The sequence below is a fragment of the Gopherus flavomarginatus genome, chromosome 7 (genome assembly GCF_025201925.1).
Source record: "Gopherus flavomarginatus isolate rGopFla2 chromosome 7, rGopFla2.mat.asm, whole genome shotgun sequence".
NCBI classification, from domain to species: Eukaryota; Metazoa; Chordata; order Testudines; family Testudinidae; genus Gopherus; species Gopherus flavomarginatus.
Window position 1 is genome coordinate 98567685 of NC_066623.1, and position 26472 is coordinate 98594156.

Genomic DNA, 26472 nt, shown 5'->3' on the forward strand with positions numbered 1-26472 from the left:
CTGAAGCATTTTCAGATCGACGGATAAAAAGTGCGAGATAATTCTAAGTGTTCTTTATAATACAAGTCATACATTACAAGATTGTGGCAAAGGGCTGCCTTTTTGGAACAGACGGTCCCAGTGAACTGAATGGAGAAACCACATACTCTGAGGCTAAAGACAACATTCAGAATAGTTCTCTGTATTCATCTCCGTTCAGAAGAATAATCAGTATTAGCAAGGAGATGGTGTGGTAATACTTACCTGCTCCACAGAGATGGAATGAGGATAATAATGGCCTGTATTATACAAGAGGTTGGAATAGATGATCATGATGGTCCCTTCTGGCCTTGGTATCTATAAATCTCTGTGTTAATGTTTGTAACGTGGTCTGAAGATGAAAAGTTGTATGTTAAGTGTTGCGGTAATTACACTGATGTATCTGGCAATGAAGCTGCAAGGATTGTTCATACCAAAGATGCTCCAAATCAGTGAATTAGCACTGTGTTGAAAACAATGAATCCAAAAGGCATACTATGCTTGGCAGCTCCTCTGACTTGCTCATGTACTGGATGGTTGAGTGTAACACCAGCCTGGGGTACAGCACGATTACCTTGCAGAGGACTCAAATGGAAGATTTTCAGTACCCCAGGATTTGAGATTCTTAAATCTGTCTGGCAGTTTTAGCACTTGACAGGTAAAAATCCTGCTTGATTAAATCTAGATAACCCATATCCAATGAGCTGAAGGCATGGCAGGCTTGACAAGCATGAGCAATGTAAATCTGCAAACTTGTATAGACATAAAGCTTTTCAACCTCATAATCTGCATTTTCCCTAAATATATTGACAGTAAAACATATCACAAAGACACAACTCAGGGCCATAGTAGCAAATACCACTCTAACCTAGGTGTGGGGTGGAGGAGATGGATCAAGAAAGGCTTGCTAGTTTACCTTCAGACCGGAGTCCCTGTATTCACAGCACAACCTGCAAAAGAGAAAAGTTCTGTGGTGGCTTGTTGACATTCTCTCTTTTGCAGTTATCATAAACTCTTATTTAAAACACCACGGGATGAGAGGAAAATACTGCTGGCATCAGTACAGATTGTTACATTATGTCTAATTGTATGGCTTACATCATGGGGACTAATTAAAGTGCTATGCCAGATCTCGAAAACAAAAAACGTAAACTTTGAAAATTATTTTGGAGCATGTTAACCTTGAAGTGCTCCAGGGAGAGCTTTACAACCACCAGATTAACATCATGGGCTTTAGCCTTTCCAAGTTCCATTAACTTACTCTAATGATTTCAGAAGTGGTTTTTTTTCTTTTCCTTCCAGGTTAATCACAGATTAGATCCTTTAACACACTTCAAAGAGAATGCTCTCAGGTCATCTTTGGCCTTGAATTTAGGCTTTGTATGAATAACCTTTTATATAACCTGTGACTAACAGAAATGCTTCCAAGTTTTTGTTTTTTTTGATCATTTCAGGAGAGTGTAACACACACACACACACACACAAATGTCCCCTGGCTGTTCATAAGAATCTTACAGTGAAATTAACCAAAACCTGACTACTAAAAAGTGATACTGACAAGTCTAGTTTCATTGTCCAAGCCTAAGAAATGCAGAAAATAACACAAAAAAAAGAGTAAACTAGATTTGAAAAATTCTGCGTTTTAATAGTCTGTGATAAACTTCCTTGTCCGTGTTACAAATTGTGTTTTTAAAAGATGAATTATTTTTAATTCCAATGTCTCTTTAATAAACAAAACCTCTTTATACAAAAAACCCAATTCAGCTCTCACTGAAGTCAACGGGAATGTTTCCACGCACTTCTATGAGAGTTGGATCTGTTCTCAGGTCTCTGAAGCAAAGTTCTGCTTTTCTATTCAGCTAGCTGTGGTTTTCTCTTGGCTTGTTTCGCCACATCTCTGGTGACATTTGTAAATCTTAACTTGCCTATCATTCTTTGTGGAACAACTTCCCTCTAAAGGAGAGGAGGGATAGCTTAGTGGTTTGAGCATTAGCCTGCTTAAACCCAGGGCTGTGAGCTCAATCCTTGAGAGGGCCACTTAGGGATCTAGGGCAAAAAATCAGTACTTGGCCCTACTAGTGGGGGCAGGACTCAATGACCTTTCAGGATCCCTTCCAGCTCTGAGATAGGTGTATATCTCTCTACACAAAAATTCCCTCTCATTGACCACCTTGGCCTATTTTCATCCTACCTGGAAAGGCAGTTTTTTGGTCTTTTGCCTTTTAGCCCCCATCCACTGCTTCACACTTGATACAGAAGTTCTGTTTGTACATGTGTATAGAGCCTTTCATATTGACAGGTCTTGAAGTGCTCCACAAACTAGATGCACACAAGTCCACTGACATGCTTCTATCTCTAGGCTGCAGGACAGGAGCCAATTGGCACAGAAATTGATTAGCAGTGGGAAAGGCAACTTTTGTCCAGGGACATTGGAACAAACTGTCTCTCTTAAGAAAAGTGCCATGAGGTCTTTACTGCACTCCCAGAGCAGGCAGGATTTCACTTTCTAAGGCCTGATCTGAAAAGGTGAGAGATGAAGGGCCTGGCTCCCCACATCAGCTTTACACTATTGTAACTCCATTGACTCCTGATTTCTGCTATGTAAGTGAGAGGAGAATCAGGCCAGGGTTGCCCCTTTCTAGAGGGTTTTTTCCCCTCTTGACTTTTGTCAATATCTCCAGTATGTTTCATGATTGTAAAATTCTATGTTTTACATCAGATTTAAAATTATTTTGTGATACAGTTGTATGACAGACATTTTAACATATACATTGTCCATGTGTGGAGGGATAGGAGACAAGCAAATCCCAGCATGTAGCATTTCAGCAAAAATGCAGATTGACTCTAGCTCAGGCTTTCCCTCTGTTTCATGATGGAGGCACCAAATTCCAAAAAAAATGTGACTATCATGAAAATTATTGTGACAAATTACTTATATAGCTTCAGAAATGTACACAGTGCTTTACAAACATGGAGCAAGGCATGTCCTCTGCCCTGAGGTGCTTACAATCTAACAAACTGAACAAACTCAAGACAAGATGACACATGAGTGATAGGTTGTGGAATGGATAATGGAAAGGGGGTATGTGGAAAGATTAATGGGGAGGGAGAGAAAATAGGAAATATTCCTAACAGCAATGAGTATAAAGGAGGGTTTTGCAGGAGACGAAGAAGTTGTCTGTGGGAACCTAAAATGCAAACCAGTCCAGGTAAAACTCACCTTGATACAGGAATATTAAAGAGTTTGTACAGAAGAACAATGAGCTTGTTCTAGACCAGCTGTGCCCGAACATGCTTTTCTTGTGCATTTCGGGCTACAAACATAAGAAGCTGACACATGAGCGCTAAGTGAAGGGATCATCTTTTAGGCCACATATTTGATTTTCGGCTCAGATGCTGGCGAGTTCTCTATCTGGTGGTTGTGAGTGTTTGGTGTTTGATAAGGGTGGCAACTGGGTGGCTTTATGAAGCGTATGTAATGTGTTCAGAGACCAGGGTTATGGATGCTTAGTAAATTGTTACATGATAAATAACATACAACAGCTCATTCCAGCTGAAGTCTTTGTTGCCAAATGCAATGTGTGAAGTGGGCAGGAAGGCTGGTTACAATAGACAAATTGGCATTGCTGTTAACTTAATTGATGTAAGTACATTGGTGCAAGAGACTTTACTGTAGACTGGGCCTAAGGCTTGCCAACTTCCTTATATAGTTTTAAAAGTCTCAATCTAGAAATCTCTGTTGAAGTGGGGTTAACAGAGGAAGGGTGGTACATTGGTTAGGTTGCTAGCCTGTGACTTGGGAAATTGAGATGCGATTCCCTTCTCCACCAAAACTTCTTGTGTGACCTTGGGCAAGACATTTATGGTAATAATTGCCTCGGTCCCATTTTCTAAAATGACTTAGCACGTCAGAGCCGAAGGCTATCTCTACACTAGCACTTACGTCAGTACAGCTTTATCACTGTAAGCTATCTAGAGTAGACAAAGCCATAGTGGCAATGAAAATCACTTTTGAAAATGAGACTTTGGTGCCTAAGTTATTTAGGCGCTTTTGAAAATTGTACCCTTAGTCACTCTGTGCCTCAATTCCCCATCTACAAAATGAAGATAACTGTATTGCCTTACCTCACAGGGATGTTGTGAGGATAAATATGTTAAAGACTGTGAAGTGCTTAGATATGACAGTAATATAGGGTAGATATAAGCACTTAAGCAAGTGGCTGCTCAGTCAAACCCTGAACATATACCTCAGGGTTGCTGTATTTCTTCCATTTATTTTTGCCAGCACTGAGTGCCACAAGGTCTTTAAAATCTTCTCTGAGCCGACAGGGGCTCTTTCTCTGTAAGATCTGATCTGACAGGTGAGAGAGATGGAGGGTCTGGTTCCCCCCTCACACCAGTTTTATGCCATTGTAATTCCCCTGGAATTACTTCTGATTTCCTGTACTGTCTTGACGAGGACTTGCAGAAGTGTGAGGAGTTGGAGTGCAGCCCCAGAGCAACTGCAAATAATGACTTCAACAGGTATTTGACAATGTTAGCTAAAGAATCCTAGTGTGTTCTCCCTGACAAACCGAGTAAAGGGAGTAACATGCCGGTTAAGTCATTCTGCATCATCTTACTGTTCTATATTCATTAGTTTTCTTTGTTATTCTTTGGCAAAAGTAAGAATGCTGAGCAACATGGTATAAACTACTCACGTCTGGCAATGTAACATCAGAAAGGGCTAATATTTAGTCATTATTTACCTGGCACCAGCCTTTCATTCTAGTCTGTCCTGTGAAAACGTATTACTTTATAAGACTTTATTAATGGTAGAAACTCATGCGTGTCCTACAACTTCTGAGCTGTCTGTCTCTGAGCCTGCCAATTGGGTGTCTTCATTGCATCATTTCAAAGTCTTCATGAACCTTCTCTAATTCGTGTTGTCTTTACTCAGTTTTGCAAGATCCTTATTCAGACAAACTCCCATTGATTTCACTGGAATTACACAGGCATAAAAATGGTGCAACTTTGTGAAGAATCGAAAAACACTTTTCCTTGAAGTCAGGATCCTGTCCAGTTTTCTATTCATTGAGAATGGCTCTCACTCTCCGAAGTGTAAATCTGAAGTACATGAGAGCAGAATTTGCTCCAAGATTCTGCATTGTATTTTTTTCCCTGCTGTGGTTGTTTGGTGTGTACATTTCTGTATGTGTGTTTTTTTGTTCTGTGTGAAAGTCACACACAAGTCTAGACCTGTTTGTTCTTCTGCAGGTATTTTAATGATTGACCTCTTCAAAGTGCACTTGTCCATGGTCAGTCGTGCAAATCCTTTGGAATAAATTGGCAGAAGTGAGATTTGAACTTGGAGTTATCCTTCAAAAATCGAAAAAATGATTCCAGCTACCTCTGCTCTCCCCTGCACTGAGTGGCAGGGCCTGTCTCCATTTCCTCCTGCTTGTTGAAGGTTTCAGCTCCTTTTATCCTGCAGCCATTCTAGCTGTTGTAGAGAGACATTCTTCCTCTTGTGAAAAGTTAATCATTTAATAATAACCTTGGCTCAGTTTGCCTGAGCTCTTCAGCTCCCCTCCTTCAAACTAGCCTCCTCCCTGCCGTGACACTTCAAAGAAAGCAGCTGGGCTTCATTACTTGTTGAATCACATTTTTAAGAAGTGGCACAGAAATGCCTCATTTACTTGCTTGTCTTTCCTTTTCTTCCTTTTGTTTTTCCTTTTGTCTCTTGTTTTAAGGCTGCCTCTGATAATGGCAATTATAGAAATCCAGTCCTCCCACAGAGGCACCTGTAGATCATTTGGATCAAAGTGCAAATGAATTTTAATGAAAAATATTAAGTCAAAATCCTGCCCTTCCAGCTGGGAGCGGTGGAAGGGAGCAGAGTACTTCTGTACCACCCAAGCATACAGGCCAAGAGCCATCCTGCTGGTGCAGCGTAGAATGGCTCAGGTCAGGGGAGGGGAGCTGCCTTTTTAACTGTTATGGCAGCTCTGAAAAGGAGACTAGCATGTCCCCAACTAGCACATGTTGCTTGGCTATTTCATGTGTACTGGCTGGCTGGAAGGCGCCCCAGAGCTCCTGGCTAGAAGGACACCACACCTCTTTAAGGGATTTGGTGCACTGGCAGGTATGGCAGCCAGCCTGCCTGCCTAATGCTCTCATGGGAGTTCGGTAGGAATTTTTCCTTGCTGTTCTGCAGCCTTCTGGGAATCGGGGACAAAACTGGAACCTGAGGCCCCCACCCTTCCAAAAAATTACCGTGGAGATGAAAGAGTTTAAGAGGAAGAGAGATTTGGTGGGGGAGGGGGAAGAGGGCCCAAGTCTGTGGGGTCACTGCCATCCCCCAAGGAGCTGAGGGGGGCCAGGAAAAGGATGGGGGAACAGAGAGGCCCCAGGCCTGTGGGGTCACTGCCCTCCCCATGGGGAAGGAGGGGGAACAGAGATGCCCAGGCCTGTGAGGTCACTGCCCCCCTTGGGATGAAGGGCTAGGAAGGTCCCAGGCCTGTGGAGTTGCTGCCCTTCTCATGAGGAGGAGGTGGCTCTGCCCTGTCTGCAGCCAGGGGGGGTGCTCTCAGTCCCTCCCCTCCCTGAGTTCTGGCAGGTGGGCGTGGTATCCCCGACCACAGTCCTACCTCTGGGCTCTTAGCCTGGATGGTCACTTCAGGCCTGGTGTGGTGAGGATGCTCAGCTGGGGTGGGTGAGTCATTCCACGCCCTGTGGACCTCGGCCACCAAACCTGACTGGTGCTGCTATCCGGTGTGCCAGGTCGTAACGCCTCTTACTCAAATGTGGCCCAGCTGCCTCTCTGTCATTTTGAGGGACTGAAGCACACTTCTCCTTTTGCTTCCTCCGCCCAAGTGGCCCTACTGGGGAGGGAGATCTAGGAGGCTCCCATTCCCATTGTTAAGCATACAGATGGGTCCAATCTTACCTGACCGAAGACTTTTACCATTGACTGTCGCCTATAATTTATTTCTGAGCATATGAAGGTTTGTATAAACAGATACTGTGCTAATCAGAGTGATTGTACAATACTTACCTTGAAAATACTGGGCTGGTCCTCAGTGTAAACTGGTACCAGTCCATTGGAATCAACAACAGCTCCACTGACTTGCAGCTGCTGAAGATCTGGCCCACTGGTAGCTTTTAAACTATAGGTTAATGCAAACACATGTTAAAAATATCCTACCATTCAGCACTTTCTAGATCAGCACTGCTCCAGTATCATTGTGCTGCTCTGAAAGTATCAAATGAGTCTCTGCTAGCAATTACAATAATATTTAAAGGATTTAATTGGCTGTGTTTTCAGTCTTATTATGGAAGAAAAGTTATTGTGGAATTTTTCTTTAATAAATTATGCTTCCATGGTAAATTAAAAAACAAATGTACATTTATTATTTAATTCACTTTTAATATTTAATTCATTCATTCAGTTATTTCATATGTCTTTGAATTCATTATTTAATAATAAAGTTATACAGCAGCTGTTTTACCTCTGTCAGACTATCTGGGGACCTAAGTTCACTTTATTTTAATATTTTAACTCTAATAGAAATGCCAGTTGAAAAAATGTCAGCTGCTTCCAAGTAGTAGTTAGGTTTTAGAAGCACAAAATTGGTCTATGGGCTTCCGTTTCCTATGGCTACTCACTTTCAACTGAAAGCAAAAGAAACCAGAAACGACCAGTAGAAATCAAAGGATTAGCTGAAGGATTCTAATGTGTCTACTTGAACTTTCATTAGGAAAATTGGACTTTTTGAGGCATATTAGTGTTGGCTATGAATCCTGGAGAGAGTGATTCAGGCTTCATTTCTGGAGGTGAGTTAATTGATGGACAGAAGTAATTTGAAAAAGTTGTCACAAATGTGAGTACTTCTCAGATACTTCAAATAAGATGTGTTTTTCTACCTGCCAACACTATCTAGTCATTGAAACTCAGATAATGTTGAATTCTGTAATTGGATCTTCTATCACTAATCAATCAGTCTGACTCATACTGAGACACATACATGAACATAATTACCAATTTAAATAAATGATTGGCTAGTTGGGAATTTGGGTGTGATCACTGATGTCTGACTTTTCTCCCCCTTAGTATATGCCTCCCCCTCTTTCTCTGGGGCCCATCATGCATTCCATAGCATGGTCTGATCAGGGATTTAAATTTCTCTGCAGTGAATCCACCAGCACTGCCCTGTCACTGCAGTTAGTCACACCTTCTCAGCATAAGCCTCCCGCACCAGTTCATTACTATACAGTCAGAAACAAAGCTAACTCACAAACATCATGCCCCACCCACCCACCCCAAAAAAGAGAAAGTTGGTACAGGCACTATGGAGGGTCAGGCCTTAGCAGCATGTGCAGTAATACCAAAAATAGACAGTTTACTGTAACATTAACTAACTGCTAAACATATGCTTGAATTGTTTTGCTGCCAGTGGGCCAAGTTCTTCTGAGCTGGGACAGCACCTCCCTCTGCCCATGGACAGCCCTTGGCAAGTTGTAGTAAGAGCTACAAAAATGGGTATGTGGCAGGAACTGGAATGAAGGACACTGGCTCACATAATCCCAGTCAAAACCTACTATCCCCAGTTTCAGAGGAGATGAGAGAGGAAGCAAGAAGAAAATCAATGTGGATGTATGTGAGACAAGTCCTGATGCATGTGCGGCACAGGACTGCCTGCCTGTGACTTCTCTGCGAACCTTACTCATGTTGCATAGCACTCACATGAATAATCCCATTGAACTAACTGCAAAGACCGCAAAAGCAACCCTCTAGCTTTTGTATGTGACACACGGCAGTTGCTGAGTTTAGGGAGCTGAATTAATAGGCATATTAGGAAGTATTTGTTTTTCTTCCTGGGGGTGTTTCTGGGAGTGCTTACTCCTTCTGTCTTTAGCAGTATGGCTAACTGCTACTGGGGAGAAAAAATACTTGGGTGTGTTTACTCTACACCCAGGCTAAACTTTACAGGTGCCGCCTGTGCAGCTAACCCACCGGAAACAGTACACTGACATCCACAAATAGTATGTAGATTATGGGCCATCACTGAGAGTTTTAACCCAGTCCCTGACTGGAGTAATCCATATAACAAACCACCAGCCGTAATAACAATAGACAGCTATGGTGGTAATAAGAGGCTGATCAATCATTCATTTGCTATTCCTTGCACATTTAATCATGATAAATTAATGGGGTTTTTATGTGTCCCTGGGAATTTAAGAATCAATGTGCCATTATTTTAAAGTCCAGCTGTCCTTGCTTCGCAGACACTCAGAAAACATCAGAGTTGTTCTACAAAACCCAACAGAAATAGGGCAATAGTTGGAAAACTTTGCAAAGCCTTGGGCTCTATGAAGTTCATCTGCCCAACCATGACCCCCTTTTTTAACCATTCCATTCCATCTGTGACCAAGAAAGACTGATCATATATTTGGGGGATACCAATTCCTTCTTTATTAGCCATAAAAAACTGCATATGTTCAGGCTGTTGAAACCTCTGAACTCAACGTATTAAAAAGTGAGTGTTAGAGTTCTAGTGTCAGTATACGAACTTACAGACAAAAGCAAGGAAAAGCTGTAATGTTGCTCTTAACTCACCTATTACACTGGGATATTAGATGTATTCAAAAATAACAAGCACTGCAGAGTGATATACTTGAATAGTTCTTGTATTTGAAATTGCTAAATCATTTAGAGCAGGGGTCGGCAGCCTTTCAGAAGCGGTGTGCCGAGTCTTCATTTATTCACTCTAATGTAAGGTTTCACGTGCCAGTAATAAATTTTAACGTTTTTAGAAGGTCTCTTTCTATAAGTCTATAATATATAACTAAACTATTGCTGTATGTAAAGTAAATAAGGTTTTTAAAATGTTTAAGAAGCTTCATTTAAAATTAAATTAAAATGCAGAGCCCCGCTCCCCCCCGGACTGGTGGCCAGGACCTGGGCAGTGTGAGTGCCACTGAAAATCAGCTCAGGTGCTGCCTTCGGCACGCGTGCCATAGGTTGCCTACCCCTGATTTAGAGCAATTGCAATGACTCTCATTCATCTTCCCCTCCTATGACAAAACCTGCAGGAGGGACTTGGGAACAGGTAAGGATCCCTATGTGGATTTCTTCTTCATCATCATAGCAGGGGAGCAGGGTATGCAAGCTCCAGGAAACTAATAAAGGGCCTGCATCCAAGTGATGGATCACCTCTCCAGAGCTGGGGAGAGCCACATGGAAGCCCTATGCTTTCGCATAGGCTCTCAGCAACACTCCTTGGAGAGGCACTAACAGGGACGTCCCTCACCCAGTGGCAGTCCCCAGCGTTCCCAGATTTGTCTGTGTGAGAAGGGATGTGTGATGTCTGCTCCAAAGAAGAGTTAATACAGACCCTGGTTGAAAATCTGCTCTAACATATGCTAGCTGCTGACATCTCCATGGAGCTGACACAATTGCTGGAGATCACTGGGGCACAGGGAAGCCCTGGCCACATCCCTTTTCCCTAGGGAATAGACATAGTCACTGCACAGGTAGCTGGAAGGGAGGATTGGTCTAGCAGCCATTGTGTTGCCAGAAGATCCCCGTACAAGAAGTTGCTCCTCCTGTGGCAAGCTACGCAGCCTTTAGGGCTACTTTGCACCAGCAGTGTAGCACAAATCAGCTGCAGCACAGCAGAGAACCCAAGCCTATGATTTTAGAACTCTTTTTTTAAAACTATGCACTATAAGTTGGGCATAAGAGACTTTGCTCTTGGCATTGGTCCCACTAAGAATTTGTTCTTTTTTGTTTCATCTGGAGTCAAATGAAAGATTTATTGGATTTAACTGCATTGCAAACAATATTTATAAACTTCTACCTTTATCTCGCCTATTTTTAAAGTGCTCTCTTTTTGTCCTTGGCTGTTCTAAATTATTAACATATCCTACAGTGTGCTCAAGATAAGAGAACCTTCAGCTTTTACTCTCTCACCCTTTAGTCAAGCCAGTTTTGCTGTTTCTCACTGGGTATCTTTGATCAGCCTGTTTGTTGGATGCTAAGCTACACTGCTGAGAAAGAAAACAGGGAGGGAGCCAGCCCTTTCCAGAATCCCTAGTGATCAGCACGCACAATTCCCACCAGATTCAGAACTTTTTGGTGATCTAGGCAGATCATTTGGATTTGTACAAGCATAGGGCCACGTTGTGGTGCGGCTCATCCTTTAAATGAAGGGTAGTATGCTTATAAATAGTTTAATAAGTTATTACTAGATGTTATAAATGTTACACACAGGTAGTAAGTACTGTGTACATGGCTATAGATAAGCACACTAGTGTAAGACGTGCTGGATAGTTATAAGCCATCTATTGACTTGTTGGACTCTGTAACAGTTGAACATTTAGCATGTTAATCATTCATTGACTCTTTCTAAACTAATTTTGAATGTGCCCTTAATGTAAAGTGTCACCATGATACCTTTATTCACAATGAGTAGTACCTTACTCCACAAGTAGCCTCACTGATGTCAATGCGATTATTCATGATGCAAGGTACTATTCAAAATTAGGTTCTCACAGTGTGACTCACAGAAAGTATTAGAGAGAAAAGGTGGGTGTGGTAATATCTTTTATTGGAGCAATTATTACCTCACCCACCTTGTCTCTCTAATATCCTGCGATCGACATGACTACAACACTCCATGCAACCACGGAAAGTATAGCAGCGCAGGAGCCATAAGGTCATTGCACTGCCCTCAGCCTGTATGGGTAACCCCCATTGACAGTGGTGTGAATTACACTGTGGCCTGAAGACAGTAGATGGTCCATACAGGCTAGTTTGCACACAAACTCTATGTAGAGATACAATCATAGATGTAATTTTCACTCCATGCATCTGAAGAAGTGAGGTTTTTTACCCACGAAAGCTTATGCCAAAATAAATCTGTTAGTCTTTAAGGTGCCACCAGACTCTTTGTTGTTTTTGTGGATACAGACTAACACAGCTACCTCCTGATACTTGAAGTCATAGATGTATCTACTGAGGATAATGAGGAGGGATGTGTCCCTCCCCTGTATTTTTACTATCCTGTTGATGACCCCTTTAATGTGGTTGCAGCAGGAGTCATGCATTTTCTCTCAATGCTTTTATATAATGCTCATCACCATGATGTCTGGTTTCTCTCCCAATTTTTTAGTGGTTGCACATATATACACAGTACGCATTTAACAGCTCCTACATGAAAATATAGTGCTGCCTTTATATACAACTTTTGCCAGTTTTCTTGAATCCGATGCTCCTACTGGGTGAAACTTTACTAAAAGAGATAGCACGCATAAGGGAACTGACATGCATGTGATCAACTTTCTTTACTTGCCATGATAAAGCACAACAGAAGTTTTGTCACAGAGACATTCCATTATGCTGCATTAAACATCCTCCCACACCAAAGGATACACTGTTTCTAATAAATAGCTAAGGAGTTATAGTTATAAACAATTAAAGACAGAAACACCCAAGATGTCACTAAAAATAGACATTAAAATGCAGATCTCTCTGAAGAGGATGCAACAGTTTGTGTATTACATAGTAATATAGCGCCATCTAGAGGATACTGTGCGTTAAAAAAAAACTAAAAGCAAAACCAGAGAGCCCAATTCTGATTGTACTTCTACCAGTGTAAATCTGAAGTAATTCCTCTAGCATTATATCGGTGTAAAGCCAATGCATGTATAATCAGAATTGGGTCCAAAGAGTATTATTGGCTGATCTGTATCTAATGCATGCAGATAAACCAATGAATTAGCAAGTTTCTCTCTGTATGCACAACTGACTGGGTATCCCATTACTCCGCAATACAGATAGACTTGATATGAGCGCATAGCATCGCAGACATGCATTGTAGGGAGAACACCTCCCACACAACATATGGCATACGAAGCAAAGGTTAGGCACAAAAGCTCATAAAAATCTGATCCAAAATTTAAGGGACCTTTCAAACTTGCAATGCAGAGCCCTGACACGTTGTATGCTGGAAACATTGGGGCTAGATTTAGACTGAAAATTATAGAAGGCAATTGTTGCTTGAGATCATTTTTCCACATATGTTCGACAGGATTAAAATAAGATGTGTATCCACAAACTGAAATTCTGATTACAGCTTCACACAGTCCTGTAACCCTCTGCATTCTAAAGCCATGTACAGAGTTGTCTGAATGGACATTGTCAACATCAGGGCAACAGTGACCTTCCCCTCTCCTCAAATGCAAGTCTGCTGGGGCTAATTTTTTTCCAGGACTATTCTTTGTCCTTTGACTGCAGTGTGTGGAAATATTTATATTATTTTCGGCAAAAGAGTTTATAAATCATTCCAGATGTGTATGTGTAGCTCTGCACAGCTTGAAACTTTGTTCCTCCCACAGCTATGTTCCTTGTTTAAGATGGGTGATCTCAGAACTCATGAAACTTCCTAAGTAAATAGAGGCTATAAAATGCACTAAACAGAAATGTTAGCTCTTCTAAACGAAGCCTATAGTTTATGAAAGTCATTGGGAAGTTCCAAACGTGTGCTTTTTTGTCTTAGAAACAATACAATAATTTCCTTTTAAGTTTTAACTTAAATGCCTGCATTTTTAGAGATCTCTAGAGACTGCAAATGAGATCAGAGCCCCTTTGGGGTAGGCAGTGTGCAAACACATGGAGAGACACAGACCCCACCCCAAAGAGTTTGCAATCATAACAGAAAAGGCAAACAAGGGATGGGACAGGAAACACAGGCTCCAAGAGGTGAATTGTCCACAGCATGCAATAGGTAGCAGCAGAGCCAGGAAGAGATCCCAGGTCATTTACATCCCAGTTGAGTACACTATCCATCTATCTTAGACACTTACAGTGCCCCTCTGACTGGGCGGGCCTCTGTGGTGTGCCCTCATGGCCCATCAGGGCATGACTCACCCAGCCACAGGTCTTTGACTGTAGGCCAGCTGTCCTTCCAGCTAAGGCACACTTCAGACCTACCCCTTCCAGGCTGCTGAGGTCCCAAAGAAATCAGTAACAAGAAATCACAGCTCGAAACAGGGTTTTCTGATGAACGTTCAGTGGGACCTTACCTTCTGTTCAGGGCTTGTCTTCAAACAGTCCATACTTCAGCTGATCTGCCAGGATCTGGTCGTCCCTTCTAATGGGGCTTGTTTGACTGACAAGCTAGCTCAGTCTCTGAGCTGCAGCCAGGCTTCTCACATCAGGAGAAGCAGATTTGAAAGAGCTAGGTCTCCTCTTTTTAATTCCCCTCTTCATGCTTCACATTTGCTGCCAGCATGGTAGGATAGGGCTCGTTGGCTCCCCAGGCTCTCATTAACCCTTTCGTTGCCAGTGTGGGGCCTATCTGCCTCATCACAGCTCCCCACCCTCACTGTAATAGCCGAGCATCTAACAATATCTCATGTGTTTATCCTCACAACACTCCTGTGAGGTAGGGAAGTCTATTATCCTCATTGTACAGAGGAGAAGCTGTACTAGATTCTCAATATTTTTCAGTTTACCAAATAACTGACATTTCTAATGGATTCCACCACAAACTATCATTTGTGCTCCTTACCAGTCTTCTCTGGCTTTAGGGTCCCCTATGACACACAGTGCACCACTATTATTAGTTAAATGATAGTAGTCCCTAGAAGCCCCAGTCAGGGCTAGTACTAGGAATAGTACCATACAGACACAGAGCAAAAGGACAGTCCCCGGCTCAAGCAGCTTACAATCTACAACTTTTGTAAGCGCCACCAAAAACTAGAAGGTTTTGTTGGCCTGACTCTGTAGTCCCTAAGTCAGCAAATCCCCTGCTGACCTAAATAAGAGAACCTGATTGGGTCTTGACATCTAGGTAGCATGGATTAAGGCCATAGGCCTTATTTCTTCCTTTATGAATCTTTCCCTTCTTTTTTCACATACCTGTGATTTACCAGACTGTTAGCCACCAGACCAGTAGGCCTAAACTGAGCTGCCTTTATAACCTAGATAAGGCCACTTTTGATAAGCCAGAAAGTTAGTGTTAAGAGACACATTAAGTTCTTTCCCAGAAGCTGTACAACATTCACTCCTTTCTCAGCTAACATTGGTTCAGGGATCATGTATATTAAAGGCTGCATCATATCCCATAAGCATGAAAGGTCAGAGTTAAGGTTACAAAAGCAACATTAGGTTGCCATTTTCTGGTTTTTGAGTGCTTAAAGACAGAACCTTAAAGTGTGGTTTGACTATAAAAATGATTATGGAGAAATGGTCTCTTCTTAACAGATCTGATTCCAAACACACAGAGAGAGCAGATCTTCTGTCTGTAATGATCAACCAATTTTTTACTCCTCTAGAGTGAACACAACTAAGAGAGTGCACTGCAGAGTCTATTCTATGTTGTGCAGCACCAACAGAGAGATGTAATAAGATCCAACTGGTAACTCCACAGCAAATCCACTGAAGACAATGTGGTGGCACAGGTATCAGCAAATAAGCTAGTTTACACAGGTGAAACTGAGATGCCTGCTCAGTTTTTACTCACCTTCTCGTTGAAGCTGATAGGAATTTGCCTGAATAAGGAGTGAGTGAGAACTGAGGATTCACCTCATAGGAGCGGTACAGAAGTTTTTTGATAAATGGTAAGAAAAAAGTATTTCTGTGTCTGTATGTGTGATCTCACAGTTTAATCCTCTAATCCTTTGGTACAAAGAGTGTTAGTCCAGGCTACTAGATTGTCCACTTCACTCTCCCACGGCTCTTCTTCTTTGCTGAGGGGTCTCTTTTCACCTGCTGCTTGACTTTTTGGTACTGGACCAGGCACATCGATGATTTGAAATATGCACAGCAGAACAGATTAATGAAGAGAAAGGAGACAACAGATAAGTACAAATAACCTTTCCGAAACAGGCCACAGTCACATTTTTCTTTTTTAAAATGCAGATCTTAATTTGCCTGATTTCTGGATCCATATCTCCTAGGGATATACAGAGACTGTACATACTATAAATCACATGATACCTATGTGAAAAAATGGCAGAATCATGTGATAAACCACATTTATCATACAGCTCTGTCCTCTGAACTCTGACCGCTATCCCATCTAAACTGGGACTACTTCTAACATCACAAATTGCTTTAATCAACTGCCATCAAATTAAAACCAAACCTCCAACCTATCAAATGTGGAGTTTCTCCCACATCTTACACTGAGACTCAGGCTCAAGACAAAGCACTGTTCTGTCCTGGAACAGGAACTAGTTCTTTCTGTCATTCACACCACCATACTCAGGGTATTAAAGACTGTGTCAGTAGGACTCTGTTGACTCCCACATGTAACAGCTACGGTTCAGCTCTCCATTTCAGCAAGAGCCTGCCCTGTATCTTTTACTAGTGAAAATATGACCTAATTCCTGATCCTAGAAATGTAGAGTCTGATTCTCCTCTCATTTACACAGGTGAAACGTCATTCACTTCAGTGGAGTTACACCTACTTTTCACTAGAGCAAGTCAGGAGATTCAGACCTGTAAACTTGATTCTCATCTGGCGCCTGATCCATTGAAGGGATTGGAAAGATTCCCATTGTCTTCAATGAGGTTTGGATCAGGTGCCTGGTCAGTTCTCACTGAAGGGTGGAAGTTCATATGCAAGTTCCATTTATGCTTTGGTCAACAGAGAATAAAAACTGCAACTAGTACAAAGGCGTAGGAGATTTGAATCCAGGCATATACTGATCGACACAATTTCTGCCCTTGAACCTGACAGGACCGCCCAGAGGATTCAGGGGGTCTGGGGTCTTCAGCAGCGGGGGCCCCCCGCTGCCGAATTGCCACCGAAAACCAGGCACTTTGGCGGCGGGTCCTGGAGTGGAAGGACCCCCGCCACCGAATTGCCGCCGAAGACCCGGTGTGGAAGAAACTCCAGGAGCCCGGGCCCTGTGAGAGTTTTCCAGGACCCCCGGAGCGAGTGAAGGACCCCCCTCCAGGGGCCTCGAAAAACTCTCGTGGGGGCCCCTGCGGGGCCTAGGGCATATTGCCCCACTTGCCCCTCCCCACTCCCCCTGGGCGGCCCTGGAACCTGATATTGCTCCATCAATGTCAACTGGAGTTTTACCCATAACAGAAGCAGGATTGGGTCCATAATGCCAACACTCTTCAGGCCTGATTTAAATTTCACATTGGTTTTAAAATAAAATGGAGCTAATTCTGATTTACACCAGTGTAAGTGAACAGTAAATCAGGTTCTATGTGCACATATCAGAAACATTACATTGTATGTTACTGATTCTTTACCTGGAGTTTGGTAAAGCAGGTTGTTATCCTGTTCCATTTTCCTAATTTCTATCAGTTTCTCATCTATTGTTTGTTGCCTTTGCTTTCTGATGAGTTGAGAGACAATAGCATTGTATCTGTAAACAGAAACAGAACTAAATTAATGAACATGCATAATTTTAGACATGTGAATAGTTCCACTAAAGTCAATGGGATTACTCGCATAATTAAAGTTAATCATGTGCTTAAGTGCTTTGCTAGATCAGGGTCAGAGTGTTTGGCACTTTGCAGAATTGAGCCTTACAGACGTATATAAAACAGCTTGTCTACACGGGTTGGGTAATGCTACTCTACTAGGGTGTGATTTCTAAAGCATACTAATGGGTTGTGCATTAATTAGTCCACGTAGACCTGCTGGTGTGCACTTAAGGTTCCCTGCACTTTAATAATTTGAGGTGTTACTTGTGACACAAGTACAAAAACATGACTTTCTAGCACATGGTATGATTTTTAAGCTGACAATGTCCCTTTCAGTCTTCTCATTCAAAAAACTTGCCTGCCATTTTAAACAGGTTACATTTGGAGACAGAAAGTGCAAAGCAGTGGATTGAAAAGGTAAAGGGATGTCCAATGGGAAGGCTGGATTAAGTGCAACTCTAAAAAGTAATTGTTTCTGTCCTACTGGAACAGAATACACCACTACATTCAAACCCTGCACACTATTTTAATAATCTTAGTACAAAGTATGCTTTGCAATATATCATCCAAAAATTCATAATTTGCTGGTCAGTACTGTCCTGATAAAATACGTGTGACAACATTGTATGTGAAGTTATAAGATTCCCCTGTATGGTGTTATTAACACGTGTTCCAAATGCCACAGCATTGCCCAAACAGAAGTTGGCAAACAGGTCTGTCCTAAACAAAGAAATGTATGCTCTACTTAATTTGCATTTAAGCCGTAACAGAATCATCAAGCAGGAATGAAAACAAAGCAAAAGAGATGACAGATGGAAAAAAAGAGGAGTGAATATCTTTCCATATAGACTCTTTGCCTCCTGGGTCTCAACTGGAAATGTTTTTCAAGAGGAGACTGAAACTATAAGAGGAGGGACAAAAACCCCGTGGCACCTCTTTCTCTTTCCCTGCCTATCACATTCACTGTTCCTGAAGAGACAAAGGAAGCAGGCATGGGACTCTGGGGAATGGGTCCTGACCTGACAGTTTGATCAGTTATCTGCTGAAGCAAGTGGTGAGAAACTTTGCTTGAATCTAACACAGTTTGTTAACTTGGGCATTGGTAAATGTCTTCTCTTTATTTTCCTGGTAACCATTTCTGACTTTTATGCCTCATTATTTGTAGTCACTTAAAATCTCTCTCTGTAGTTAATAATTTTGTTTTACTGTTTTAGATAAAACAAACAGTCTGTTCAGGTTGAAGTTTCTGGGTAACTCCATTTGGGGTAACAAGTCGTGTGCATATTATTCCCTTAAAGGAATAACGGACTCAGTATATTTGCACTGCCCAGGAGAGGGCTGGGCAGCACAAGACATGTTTCTGGGGGGAAATTTAAGACTGGGAGTGTGTTGGGGCTGGTGTACCTCAAGGCTGGTAAGAACCAAGTGTGGCTAGCTGGCTGCATCACACACAGAGACATAGCTGGGAGTGACTTACGTGCTGGAGGCTGTGAGCCACAAAGCATTGTACAGGGCACCCCAGGTTACAGGGCAGGGGTGGCACAGCTACTCATTAATCTGGATTGTACCCTGCTACATCACACCTACACTCACATTTTGCCTCAAGGATTCATTTACTATTGTTAATGTCTCAAACTTCTCTCCACTTTCTGTCTGCACCATTAGAATATAACTAAGGGTGTGAGTAAGTAACTGTTGGAGTAATTACATTCATAGTATGATGTACTTTAAAACATAGGCATAACAGGATGCCACTCCAATGTTTTTTTAATGTCTTGTTATCTTCTCTTGGCTGGTAGAGAATATTTGATATATTCATACCTTCCGGAACATTTATGATCCCTATGCAGTGGGGAAAAGGCTATAGAATGGGCTGCTGTTAATGAGACTTTTAATTTATCTTGGATAAAATGAAATTGAAAGTTCAGCTACATAAAAAGAACATTTGTTCAATGCATTCGCTTTCCAGCCACAAGGTGGCAAACAAGGTTTTAGCTTTTGATTAGTAATATTGCACCACTGTTTGCAGGTAGGAAGAGTTAAAACATAAAAAATATATATGTAGACGTGTATTGGCTTTATTTACTTTTTCTTGTGAAGTAACCCAGCAGCACTGAATTTTAAAAAGGAAATGGTGCTCAGTTAGTTTACATGATTGGAATGTTTTTTCCTATCAGAGGAGGAAAAATACAAAAGGATCAATCTTTACACATTAATTACCATATTAAGTCACGAAACCTCTCTGCTTCCTCAGTTTCCTCATGCACAAAATGAAGGTAATGGAGTCACCTGCTACACAGGGGAATTGTGCAGCTGCATTAATTAGTAAAGCACTCTGAAATCCTCAGCTGAAAGCTTGTGCTCAAGTTCTTTGCTGAACGGGGGGGCCTATAGCTGTGTGCTGGGGAACTTCATTATTCCTTTTATTCTCATCTTCAGAAAACTTCACTCTGACATAAAACCTAACCATTAATTTTCAAGATCCTCCAACACTCCAGGCCATTCCACATGCCCTCCAGATACTAATTCTTTATTGTTCACCCCTTTTGTCCCTGCACACTATCTTCCTTCTGACACTATCAGAAGATTTATCCATCTGCCCTGACTCTCTGGCTGCTTTAAATGCCATTTCAAGATCCATTTCTGCTTTCTGGCCTATGACTTTATAACATCACTAAAATTATAAACAACATATTGTGTACCTGGGTGTCGCTTGTGACCAACCATTCTCTCTGTATCACTGCCCTATGGGGTGCCCCCTGAATTGTCTTGGAGCCTCCAGGAATTAAAGATTAATCTTTAATTAAAGATTATATCATGTGATGAAATTTCCAGGAATTCATCTAGACCAAAATTGGCAACTATCTCATCTAGCAATGATGTGCCACATTCAGCTGTCTGTTACTCCAGGGTGAATCATAGGCTCAGCAGAGTTAGTCCAGATTTTGTAACCAAGAGCTGAATTTGACTCAACACTAATTACGTACACACTAGTGTAGTAAATGAATGTACATAATCAGCTGTGAAAGATCTTGTAATATTTTTATCTGAATAGTGTTATACAAAAACAAATTGTGTTGCAATCTACTTTATAATGGTTCATGAATGAACTACAACTTTAATAAGAAAACATAAACTATATTATTATATAGCCAACAATTAAGGTTATTTCTGCACTGATGTCAGAAAATGTGGCCTCTTACTTTCCTACCCAATGCTACGAGTGAAGGACATATTGCAAGCTTTAAAGCTCAAACATGTTTTGTGAGCTGTTTGCAATTGGGGAAAGAATACTGTATGAGAGGTAACTCTGTTTGAACCTGGTTCCGGGCATTTGAACCTGCCTGTGTTTAATCAAGCCCAGAAGTTAAAAGACAGAAAAAAAATCGGTTAACAGTACATGGTCTCCTACCACCAGATGGCAGTGAGATTTCAAACCAATAGGTTCCCTCCTCTACCCACTCCCCTCAAAGAAACCACACAGTAATTTCCTTTCCAGCTCCAATGAAACTAACATGAAAAATGTGCTACGCTTGACAGTGAAAAAGACAGTTTTCTGAAACAACTCCTGACTGTTAAACCATATGCAAAAATGGACAGCTGAGTTTAAAAGGACAAGTTCCTGGTTTTTCTGAATATTTTCTTGGGTCAAGAGGATGCTGTGGCAATACATAATGAAACAATTATCAAACATACAAAACAAAGGAGTTCTGTTAAAGGAAATAAAACAAGGAAGTCATGTCAAAGGAAAATTAACCTTATATTCTAGAGGTTTCTTCAGAAAGAAAAATAAGCTTTTAATTTGAGTTAAGAACTTGCTGTCCTTCAAATTCAACCTGAAACTACCCGTTCATTTTCTTCCAATTCATGCTGAAGGCAAATAAGATTTGAATGGTAAAAGGAGTTCCTAACTTTTTGACCTGCTGTAAAGCTTCAGAAGTAATAAAAAGGAGTGAGAAAGTCCAGTCTGAGCTGAAAGGTTACAGGGCAGCACAATGACCTTGCATTTTGCTTTGCCTTTTCCTTAGAAACGCAGTTGGAAACAGGGTTTCAGTCACAGGGGAACTTAGAGAAAAATGTGAGTAGGCACTCAAAATTTAAGGGCCTTGATCCAGATCCTCAGCTGACTTCACTTGTCTGAGCTGTGTTTGGCAGGGTGGAAGGAAGTGGTGAAGAATCTATGGGAGTCTCAGAGTGATTCTGGTGTTCAAGAGGCTCACCTTACTGCTGGTCCCTAAAAAAGCAGCATGCATCCATTATAATTAGGGTGACCAGATGTCCCGTTTTTAAAGGGACAATCCCGTTTTGGAGGACTTTTTCTTATATAGGTGCCTATTACCCCCCACTCCCTATCCTGTTTTTTCACAGTTGCTATCTGGTCACCCTAATTCTAGCAGAGCCTTGTCCTAGAACTTTCTTGCACATTACTAGGTAGTAATCCTACACTGCTTCTGTTCCCAATGTCCTCTACCCTCAGACCATCCACACAACACAGGGTGGGATTTGGACCTACACCTCGAAATCAAAGACACAGTTCAGAACAATTATCAACAGTCTGGTAACATTTTATAGGGTACAAATATGAACAGCCTGAAACTATAAGAAAAGCACTACAGTTCAAATGTTGCCATTGCATATGCAAAGACCCTGGGTCTAAATATATAGCAATTTAAGCTCAGTGGATTTAAGACACTTACGTATTCTCATCCCACTCTCCTGTTTCTTTCACATTTTTTGCCTTCCAGCCATAGCAGTTCCCTATAAATGTTGGATCTTCAAACACTATAATGGCATAATTACAGAAAGTTACAGTTAGAGAAAAAGATGCACCAATCATCACATTCCCCAAAGAAATATTAAATATCAGAGTAGTACAAGCATATGCATGACATAGAGAAATTTATAGCGGAATCCTGCACTATTACAGTCAATGAGACTTTTGCTATCAACTGCAATGGAATCAGGACCTCAACCATTAACAACTACATAATTGCTATTAATAAGGTCCCTGGGCCAGACTCTGACCTTAGTTAAAATGGGGTAAATTTGAAGTAATTTCATGGAACCTAGTGGAGTTACTCTGATAAACACTAGTGTAATTGAGAGCAAATTTTGATCTCTTATCTTAGGTGGATGGCAACACTATATGTGCCTTTTTAACGTATTATGAATAAAACAACAAAATAGGACAAAAATGACCAATGAAATGCATGAACATAAAATGGTGATTATATGACACACATTTATTTTGAATAGAATATATAATAAATAACAATATAAACCTGATCCTGCAGACCGAAACTCCGAAAAGTAATTCCCCTAAAATCCTATTAAAGCACTGTCATGCATCCAAGTGTGCTGGTAACTTAGTTATAACATTCTTTGGTGGTGGAACACCGCATTGTCATCAGAGCACTGTGTTGGCCATAGTTCACATCTGTTTTGTTTTGATCTTCTCCTCCTCCCAAAACGTTTTCCTACTCATCATAATTGTATACACTTCACTAATGACACCTTCATATGTTTTCTTCGATACAAACCCAGGTTTCCAAACTTCCTAACAAGAACTTACTTAGATTGTAAGTTCTTGGGGGCAGAGATCTTCTTTTTGTTCCATCTTTGAACACTGGACCCGCTGTGCTAGGCAGAGTCCATGACTGGGACTCCTAGGACAGTGCAATAATAAATAAGAATAAGGGCCTGATCTTCAGCTGGTGAAAACTGACATAGTTCTACTGAAGTCATTGCAGCTATGTTAATTTACATCACCTGAGGATCTGACCCTAATTTGTGGATGCTTAAGATATACGGCTTGATTCTGATCTCACAATCAGGAACAACTCCACTGAAGTCAAATTTGTTATTCTAGTGTAAATCCAGCAGGAGAGAAGAATCAGGTCCATTATGTTTAATTTTGCTAAATCAGGCATATCATCTTACATGGGGCTTTAAAATGTTCTGCTGCTTTTGATGTGGCTATTCCTGACCACATCCTGTGGTAATCTTCAAACGAAATGGTTGTAATCCTTCTGAAAACATAAACGCATAGTAAAGTTTCTGGTGATCAGACAATTCGGTAGTAAACACAGATTTTCATGCATAACCTTCCACAAAACAACAGAATGAATTAAAAGAGTTTTAAATTATTGCATTACTGGCTGCTCGCAAATGACAGAGATATAGAGTCACTAGTGTGTAAAACAGCCAGCTTAAACAAGAGCAAACACTAATATTTTAAAGATGTTTTAGCTATGTTTACATGTTATCAGTTTATGAGACAACCAGATGGATTATTTTCATAGTCTGCCCTCCTCACCCCCCCAGGCCCTTCCAGGGATTAGTTTAGCAGAAAAGAACCAATTTTCTGATTATTTATAAAGCAGATCTGGTTAAGAGAATATATAGCTAATAGGGAAGAAATATATACCTTCTAAAATAGCTACCATACCCCACCAACAAACAACACAGGGTAGAGTTTTTTAAAACCTTCTTTATATGTTTTATGGTTATATCTTTAGTCTCAAAACTACTACACATATAGTCAATATAAATGAAGCAAAATGGTTATTTAAATATTGCATTTTTAAACTATTAATTGCATTACTATCTGGTTTATTCACACTCACACTAGACCAAATTCTCCTCTCAGTTAAACTGTGCTCACTTTAACTTGCACCAAGGCTAATACAGTCCCCAGACAGCCTTATCCCCTCATCTATACCAAGGATTAAGCTCAAGAGGAGAAATCCTGGCCCCACTCAACTCAATGGGAGTTTAAACATTGACTTCAGTGGAGTCAAGATTTCACCTCAAATCTCTATACAGACTCTAGAAGAAAGACAAGAGTAGGATTTCATGGCCCAGCTGCCTCAGAAATAACATAAAAAACATGAAAATAGTTTTGAAAAAGAGAAAAAGACATCTTTTTTGTTAGTGACATGTCTCAGAAACAGCATGTCAGGCCACTTGGTTCCGGTCCAAAAATCTGGTCAAAGACCATTTACACTAGACATCAATTACAGAGATTTCACTTGAGGCATTTAGAAGAGGGAGTTAAGGCCAAAAATCAGGGGGGAAAAAAGTTGATTGCGACCTTATACTAATATATCTCCACAATATATTATTTTGTTCAATATCAATTGGCCTTTTGAAATATATTATCTCGCTTGCCATTACACGTTTTAAAAAAATTGTTTGAGTAGCTAAGTAAACTCTTGTTTGAACGTGGGGAGGGGGGGTGATTTTACCTAGGTTATTAGCTCTGTGGGGCAGGGACTGTCTTTTTCGCTCTACCTCTATACCACACCTAGCACAATAGGGTCTTGGTCCAGGAGTGGGGCTTGCAGGCGCTACTACAGTACTACTACTACTACTAATAATAATAATTTTCAGACACCCAGTGTCGGCCTACCTCTGCCCCCACTGAAATCAGTGGGAGTTTTATCCTGTGTGTCAGGGCTTGTCTACATGTCGCTTTAGTCTGCACCAGAGGGGTGTACATTTTAGTTCACACTATGTGTCATGCACTAACTGGCCTATGTGGACCATGCTGGCATGCACTAGATGATCCCTAGTACATGTTAATGTAGTCCCATTTCAAACAGTAATATGTTAACATGCAGTAGGGAAAGTCTAGTGCAAGCCAGCAGGGTCCTGTGGACCAGTAGGCCAGTTGGTGTGCAACATGCTAGTGTGGACTAAAATGTATACTGACTAAAGCACAGTGTAGACAAGCCCTCAGTGAGAGCAGTTAGGCCAACACTGGGTGCTTTTGAGAATCCTACCCGATAGCATCAGCTTTTGTAATACATGGACTTGGAACACCACAAATTTATTGTCTTGCTTGGCTCTTCATTATGTACTGCATTGTCTTGTGCTAGGTGCTCTTGTTTCAATAAAGATACCTTTACAATTTAATCCTCATGTAACCCCTTTGGGGTTTAGAGAGCATGGCCCCTTTAAATCTTTTTCCTAGGTGAGAGGGGGAGAGTGAGAAAAAAGGAAAAAAAGGGGGGGCTCTGGAGCTCAGAGGGAGAGAGAGGCAGCAGCCCGCAGACCCTCGAAAAGGAAGCAGCAGAGAACCTATCTGAAGCATGGAAAGAACAGGGCGGCCGATTGGGGACACTCCAGGACAGGAGCCAGGAAGAGCACTGTGCCAGGGAGGAATCACGTGAGGAGGACAAGCTGGAGCTGGATCCAGTATCACGGCTGCCCAGAGCTGCATGGGGCTGTGAGTACTAGGGCTTGTGACTCTGCATTGGGAACAAGAAGGGAGGTTGCTAGCTAGTTAAGTGGGGAAGTGGTTGCTCTGTGTGGCTTTGCAGAGAGCAGCAGAAGAGGGCACCGGAGGGGTTTGTTGGGGGAAAGTTCACTGGTGCTGAAGACAACCAGGAACACCCAAGACTCACCACTGGACTGGAACTTTGCTCAGGACTCCTGAACTCTGTGTGCAGGCACACTGCTCGGTGTCTGTCCTTCCAGACTATGCTACCACTGGGCCTGTGGGGCCTTGGTTTGGATGCAACCCGGTTTTACTGCTCCCCTATATTTCCCCTTGTTGTATTTCTCCTCTCATCTCTCTGTAAATAAATATTTCCCTTTCTTATATCCATTGTACTGTTCCAGTGGATCTGTGTGTTCACTCTGGGGGTTTTGGAACAGGTGCCCCTGGGGTGGAAGGGATTTCTCCTGCTGCATTCCTGTGCATGCTTTCTCTTGGCCAGAGCTGCCTGCAGAGCAGATTCCATCTTGGCCATGAGGGCGCTAAAGTTACACTCAAAAAAGTCAAATAAAACAAATCAGTATATGTAATTCTATATAATGTTATAAATAACAAGAGATGATTGTACGTGTGAACCAGGAAAACCACCGCAATCTCATTGCCGTCAGACATTCAGGAGGCAAGAGTGAAGTTGAGAGGCAGGAAATGAGCCCGAGAGAAAACATGGACCCTTGAGCTCAATGACCACCATTATTTTTATCTATCCGATGTCCTCCCGCCACACCCTAGCCTTTTAGGT

The 26472-nt window shown here is 41.6% G+C and overlaps 1 protein-coding gene across 3 annotated transcripts in view; it reads right to left on the reverse strand.

The window, feature by feature from the left end:
* The window catches only part of UBE2U (ubiquitin conjugating enzyme E2 U), a 72479-nt gene that overhangs the window by 37825 nt on the left and 8182 nt on the right, over positions 1-26472 (reverse strand). Inside the window, exons 7-10 of one of the 3 annotated variants that reach the window (XR_007775436.1) lie at positions 23393-23481; positions 22150-22234; positions 17276-17391; positions 15528-15793 (exon numbers count right to left, since the gene is read on the reverse strand). Coding sequence is in view for 2 of the 3 variants with exons in the window: in XM_050962065.1 (XP_050818022.1) it covers positions 15669-15793; positions 17276-17391; positions 22150-22234; positions 23393-23481 (415 nt within the window). In the remaining variant the exon portion in view is untranslated. Of the gene's footprint in view, positions 1-11805; positions 15794-17275; positions 17392-22149; positions 22235-23392; positions 23482-26472 lie in introns of those variants that run through there. The other 2 variants (XM_050962066.1, XM_050962065.1) reach the window with 2 other exon arrangements.